We start from the raw sequence: 6709 nt of genomic DNA, 5'->3' as shown, positions 1-6709 counted from the left end.
TTATTCCTCCTGAAAAGCAGGCCCAGGGGTATCTGGATACAGAAATACCCGAGCAACAAGTTCATTATAAGTGAGGATGGCGACAGGTACAATTGAAAACCACGTTAACGGACCTAGACAAATATTTTAAAAATTAAATCAATTATTGTTTTTCTTTTAAAAGCCATACCTAGAAATTCCCAAAGTATCAAAGGAAACCAAAACAAAACTGAGAATCTATTTTGCCTTCCTCATTACATTAGCCAAGAACGGTTATGTACGTGAACATTCTGGAAGGGAGGCACTGCTGAACTGAGACCGTCTAAGGCACACTGTGTGTTCTTTGCAACATCCCATGAGCAAGTTTGCGGGGGACCATGTCCTCAGAGACACTGGCGAGTTTCTCCCTCCCCTGGCCTGGCCCGGGTGCCCGGGGCCCGCCGTTCGTGCGCCAGGGCGGGGCGCGGGCTGGACTCAGTGCACGCCCTGCTTGGGCCAGTGCAGCTCCCTGGCGTACGCCCCTTTGCAGCTTCGGATCTCGGTGTCATGCTCCAGGCACTTGTTCAGGCCTGGCACGGCGGACCTCCAGCCGATGAAGCCCTGCGTCGTCTGCGGGACGGGCGGGGAGGGGAGGACCTGCGATGGAAACAAGGGTAAATGTTTAGGCAGTTTCCCCGCATCTCCTTTTGAAATAGTCTGTTCTGCTCTGATCAGGTGATGTGAAGAAAGGCAACAGCGAGGGATATTTGCTCTAACGGAAGAACCAAGATAAAGAGGTTGAATACGCTTTGGTGACAGTTCACTCTTACTGACAGAATCTTCCAGTGAGGGGGTCCTGAGTGGTCCAGCAGCCCCTGGTAGATGAAGCCCCTTAGAGCACATGTTCTTGATGTGTCAATCAGTGTCCCGAGAGGCTACGTGTAGGGAGGGTTCAGTGGCCAAAGTGCCCTGGAGCGGCTGTGGGCAGATTGCTCACAGGGAAGCCATTCTCCAAGTGCTTATCCAGCCAGGCTTTCGGAAACACACAGACCAGCTTGTAAACGAAATGCAGGTGAAAAACACCCTGAGACGTCACGTTTCACCCACCGGATTGGCAGAGAGATGAAAACGCCAGTTAACCAGGGCGTTGCAGGAGTAAGGGCAATATCACAAGTGACTCCTGAAAATGCCACTGCAAACACCCTTTGGCCTGACAATTTACCACTAGGCATTTATCCTGAGATATCTTAGTAGCCACACAGGTGCACACCAGTGTGAGTGCAGGAGGCACCTCGAAGCCCTGTTTCTGCAGCACATGACTGGACGGAACCACACGTCCATCCACAGGAGACTCATTCACACCATGGAGCACAGTTTAAAAGAAGGAGGAAGCTCTGCCTACTCCAAGACGGAACAAGCTCTAAGATAAACTTCTAAGAGAAAAAGGTACACAGAAATGTGCAAGATATGGCACAAGCTGAGTAATAAGAAAGCAAGGCTGGGGAGCCTGCGCGTGCCTGTGTGTGCATTGCTTCTGTGCAAGGGCACACGGTGGCTGGGGACGGTGGCTCCTGGGAGGAGGGAAGGAGGCTTTTCACAGCTTGCCTTTTGGGTATTAAGGTTACCTGTTAAAAACAGGTATATTTTTAAAGACTGTGGTCACCCAAAGAGGGGATGGGAAGGTGGAAGATGGAAACCATTGAACGTTTCTTGGGCAAGGAATTAGGTTTGGAGGGAAGCGGAGGCCAAGTACCTTTCTCACCCAAATCAAGGTCCTTGTCCCTACCCTCCACCCCGCAGGCTCTGTCTGTTGAGTGCAGCCTTCACGTCAGGCCCTTCCCCTAAGCGGGAGTCTCAGGAAGAGATGACGTTTTGGTTTGTTCTGGCCACTGGGGAGTCCTCAGCTCAAAGGGCACCTCCACAGGGAGCCTTTCCTAACGACCCCATGCTCTCTTATCCTGCGACATATCACCTGCCTGTTTCCTCCTTGGCGACTAGCATAGCAGATAAGAATTTTGTTGATTTTCTTGTTTAATGTTGGTTCCCCTGACTCAGGCTCATGGGCTGGGGTCCTGTCTTCTTGTTCGTCATTGTTTGCCCAACCAGGCACCTGGCACCTAGTAATAACTGAGAATCACCAGCCACCCTCTAAAAATGCTGGGCGCTGGTCTAAGTCCTTCAGGCACATCACCCCACGGAAGCCCGATGCTGCTCTCAGAAGTAGGTGCCTCATTGACCCGGGAGGAAGTGGAGACACAGAGAGATCAAGCCACCTGCTCGAGACCACATAGGAGATGAGCAGCAGAGCGGGACTTGGATCTCAGCAGCCTGCCTCCAGGCCTGGGCCCTACCCTCTCTGCTTTCCTGCCCACACCCTGTAACTGCTGCTTGAAAGAACACCTTAAGCCCCTCCTTTTCCTGGCTTCCCTCCACTTCTACAGAGCAAGAGTCGATGGCCCTCACATATGCAGACACATTGAACCTGGTAAGCATCACATAGCTGGGCGTGGAAAGGGCGTGGAAACCGGACTCCGCACGTGCCGGGCGCTGCTGTGTTCTTACCTTTGGCTGTTGGCTTTGTGCACCTGGAGAGATCAATTTCCAATGGGGCCTATTTCTTACTTAGAAAAATGAGTATTTAAAAAAGACTTTTCCAACCTTGATGTATTTCTCCACTGGGGTCACTGGCCGGATGCGGAAATGCTCAGGAAGTTCGATTCTGGGCTTTGGGGTGGGGGGTTCTTCCTCACACTTGATCAGCTGAAACAGAATCCCCAGAGACGGAAACCTCAGGCCAGGCAGGGGAAGTGTTCCCCTTATCACTCCCCGCCGAAAGCCACTTGTGACAGGTGACGAGAGTGGGGCTCAGGCACGTTAGGCAGCGGCTTGTCCCAGTTATACAGCCAGGAAAGAGTGGAGTGGGGACTGCAGCCCCTCCCGCTGCTCGTCGAAGCCCACTGATTTACATCCCCCCCGCCCCTCGGAACTGGAGAAAACTCAACGGGTTGACGGGTTACGGACTCAAATCAAAAGGTGCCAGAAAGATCCGAGGACCCACCTTTAAAATATTAGAGGAAAGCCTCCACTCCCCCTTTTAATTTTTAAAGTGATTTTGAACTCTTTGAAAGCCCAATTTAATTACATATAAGGAATATTAATGTAGACTCTTTTATGCATATTATATTAATAAGAGCTCATTTTATGCATAAAATTTAAAGTTGTATAACTCTCTAAGAATTAATAAAACTCATTAGGAATGGCATAATTTCAAAGCCAGTGGGGTGGGATGAATTACAAATGGAGCTTACGCTGCCCTGAATCATGAATGTTTTGAATTACGCAGTTCTTTCACACTGCATCCCTCCGAAGAAGTGTGCCTTCCTCGTGTTCTGTCCCGGAGAGAGTGCAAGAGGTTGCAGACTGGGGGCCACCACTCCAAAGCCCACCTAAGCAGTCTGTGTGTCTGTACAGCGTTTTACACATCTGAGCCACTTATTCTAGACTCAGAGGATTTCATTTGAACACCTGGGTTTCTGGACTCTCTGGCAATGGGAATATGCAGTTGGCCTCCCCATACGGTAGCACTCTGCTGGGCTGATGGTGGCGCCACTTTGGACAAAGTCAGTGGTCTCTTTGCCTGAGTTCCCACCTCTCCCTATTAATCGTTCGTGGCCGTTCTCCTGTTTCTGTCACCTATCTGGTCCCTGTAGACTTCTGGACTTGCCATCCGTGGTTTAGGGAATGCCAAGCGTATTTTCCCAACAAGCCCTCATCTGCTACTCCATCTCCAGGCCTGACTAGGTGTCCACAGACCGTCTTATTCCATCTGCACCTCATACTTGCCCAATTAGGCAGGTAGGATGATCACCCCATTTTATAGATGGGAATATGAGGGCAGGTGGCCATGGAATCAGACTGACCAGCTTCTCACCTTGGCGTGGTCCTTATTAGTTGTGTGACTTTGCAGTTCTTTGAATTTCCTAATCTGTAAAATGGGCCTAAATGAGCTCCTCTCTCTGCACAGGGGGCCTCGTGCAGATTAATGAGCGGTTTCCAATGAGGCACCTGGAACGTGCCTGGCACGTAGTAAATGCTCGGTAATTTGTGGGAGGAGGGAACCTTCTGGTTTCAGAGTTAGCAATCTTTGCCTACAACATGCTCTTTAATTTTATTCTCGCAAATTATAGACCTCATAACCATTCATGCTTTGAGATGATTGATTCTATAACCTCAGGGCTCATAAAATTTATATTTACCTCCTCGAAGGGGGTTGTTAAAAATCCCCAGTTCTGGGGCCAGTTTTGCCGTGCTTCGGTTTCAGCCTTCAGACGATATCTCCTGAAAAAGAAAGTTCCTGAGCGCTGGGCACCATCTGAAAGAGGCTGAGGCAGCAAAGGTCCCTTGGGGAAGATCTTACCTTCCTCATGCATGTTGACTGGCTAGCTGTTCTGTGCCAGGGACGGAGCTGGGTGCCAGAGTGAGGGCTCCACCCCTGAGCCCCTCCCACCACCAAGGGAGACCCGTGGCTAAAGGAGAGATGCTGGCTGGATGTGATGGGGGGTGGGGTGGGGAAGGTACCCAGGAGCAGACATGTCTGGGCTGACTCTGTCCCAAGGGCCTTCTATTATTATATTAATATTTATATTAAACAGTTATGGAGGTACACAGTGAATACCCTTGTCTTCAGGGCAAAAGCCAGCAGGACTAGGGTGCAAAATGTAAGGAGGCGCCCACTCCCAGGTTCCTGCCAATGTAGTGTCAGCATTTGCATGACCTTGACATTGAGCACTTCCTTGCATATTGCAACAGGTGCCTCGCTTGCCCACCCTAATCAAGTCCTGCTTTTGTCCGCAGTGATAAAATTTACATATAACTACCCAAGAGTTGAATTGCAGTAGATGAGCTGGTGTCTTACATTGTGCAAACATCTCATTAAACATGTAGTCATTTTGATTTTTCTGGTTTCCTCTATTTTGGAACCAATATCTGCACATATCCCCAGCCCCTAGGGTCTCTACAGTTTTGGAGGCCCCGGCCAACTTCCTTGCCCTGAGCACGGAGCACCTAAGACAGAGTCTATTTCCAGCCAAGATGTAGTGTGAGCCACACACAGGAGCCATATACACAATTTCAAATGTTCTAGTGGCCACATTAAAAATAAAATAAAAATAAACAGATGACATTCATTTTAGTAAACCTTTTTTCTATAGGAACCTTTGAAATCGATTGTATATTTTACATTTACAGCTCATCCCAATTTGGACCAGTTACATTTCAAGTGCTTAATAGCCCTGTGCCCTGTTCACAGAGGAGGAGCCATCTGATTTGGGTCTTGAAGGATGAATAGGAGTTTGATGGAGAAGGAAAGAAAGGGCATTTCAGACAGAGGGAGCAGACCGTGCTATGGCACTATCTCCTATTGGGGATACTTGGCTAAAGTTTTTTTTTTTTTTTAAATTAATAACTATGTATATTATGCCAAATGATACTGGTTTTCCATTTATGAGAGTGATGTAAAGTTGCCTATAAAATAAATTTATTAAGTAAAACCCAATTTAAAGACAAATATAAAGTGACTAATACAGGTTTTACAAGGAAATGGTAGTTTAGGTGGTAAGCAATTATGCTTCCTTGTAACTAAAACTAAACCTAAATTTGTAACTTCCCATATTGGTTACAACTTCAAAGAAATGGGATAATATTTAGCAATCTGATAGAATATCAATTCAAAATACCCATTACAAATGTCTGCTGATGGCAAATCTTTTAGAAAATGGTTGTATTTTTAAAAATTAAAAATTGTTATTACTTAAAAATCCAGGAAAATTGAAAGGTAAAGTGCACTTGTATCTCTCATTCAAATCGGGCAAATATTAAGATTTTTGTTTTCTTTTTTAAAAATCGGGTCAGTTTTAAAAATAAGAGCACGTTAGTGGGCCCTCGAGCAAATCCAGCTGTTGCAAAGCCATGTGCAAAATCTCTCACTTCTCCGCCTTCCCGGTGGGCCTGACAGAACAGGGAAGAAGGCTCTCCTGTCGCCCTGGTGTCCCTAACATTGTCCCTTTGTTTTAAGGCTCCTAACCATCCTCAGCGCACGCCCCTCGCGCCCAGAGGTCGAGCACCTCCTGGACTTCGTGGGCAAACAGGCCGCCAGGTGCGCGCACCCCGGGTGGGAACCCCCAGCCCACCCGGTTACCGGATCCCGGAGTTACCAGATCTCATCCTGGGCCACAAAGTTCATGCGTTCCGCGGCCGTGGTGCTGAGCGGTCTCTGCGCCATAGGGGCTGGGGTCTCAGGTGTGCCCCGCAAGCTCTGGCCCAGGGCGCAGCGTCCCGCGTCGCCCGGGAGACCGGTTGCCGGGCGACGCAGGAGGCGGAGGCGGAGGCGGGGCCACACCTGGCGGGGGTGCGGTCCTGGGCTCCTGCCAGATCCTTGGTTCCCGGCTTGTGGCCACCCTCTGCTTGGTTATGGGCTTTTCCCCCACCTCCCTGCCCACCTGCTCCTCTGCGGAAAACCTTGGGGTAACCTCCAGACCTAACCACCACCTGTAACCACCACCTAGAGATTAGGAAACAGAGCGTCGACGGCCACCCTTAATGGCGCTCAGGGTCAGGTCACCAGCCCCCTCTGGCCCTTGTGGACATCTTTCCGCAGAGATTAGTGTTGCCACTGTCTGAACTTTGTGTGCGTGGAATCATCCAGATGTTCTTTGTGCCTGGCTTCTTTTGCCCAATGTTGTGCTTGAGAGTT

General features: G+C 49.2%; 1 protein-coding gene across 1 annotated transcript; it reads right to left on the bottom strand.

Moving 5' to 3' along the window:
* Window positions 1-453: 453 nt before the first annotated feature.
* Window positions 454-6238, bottom strand: CIMIP1 (ciliary microtubule inner protein 1). Its single transcript, XM_069495443.1, has 4 exons — window positions 6171-6238; window positions 4215-4296; window positions 2617-2718; window positions 454-615 (listed from the first exon to the last, which is right to left on the bottom strand). Exons 1-4 carry the CDS (start codon window positions 6236-6238, stop codon window positions 454-456), a joined length of 414 nt encoding a protein of 137 aa, XP_069351544.1.
* Window positions 6239-6709: the final 471 nt, after the last annotated feature.

This window comes from Eulemur rufifrons, chromosome 20 (assembly GCF_041146395.1).
Source record: "Eulemur rufifrons isolate Redbay chromosome 20, OSU_ERuf_1, whole genome shotgun sequence".
NCBI classification, from domain to species: Eukaryota; Metazoa; Chordata; class Mammalia; order Primates; family Lemuridae; genus Eulemur; species Eulemur rufifrons.
The sequence above is the reverse complement of the archived record's forward strand: the minus strand, read 5'-3'. Positions and strand labels throughout refer to the sequence as shown.

Coding starts and splice junctions, on each gene's coding strand:
- CIMIP1 (XM_069495443.1), bottom strand. CDS start 6,238: ATGGCGCAGAGACCGCTCAGCACCACGGCCGCGGAACGCATGAACTTT. Junction 2,719..4,214: donor TAACAACCCCCTTCGAGGAG/GTAAATATAAAT, acceptor ATTCTGTTTCAG/CTGATCAAGTGTGAGGAAGA. Junction 616..2,616: donor CAGTGGAGAAATACATCAAG/GTTGGAAAAGTC, acceptor TTTCCATCGCAG/GTCCTCCCCTCCCCGCCCGT.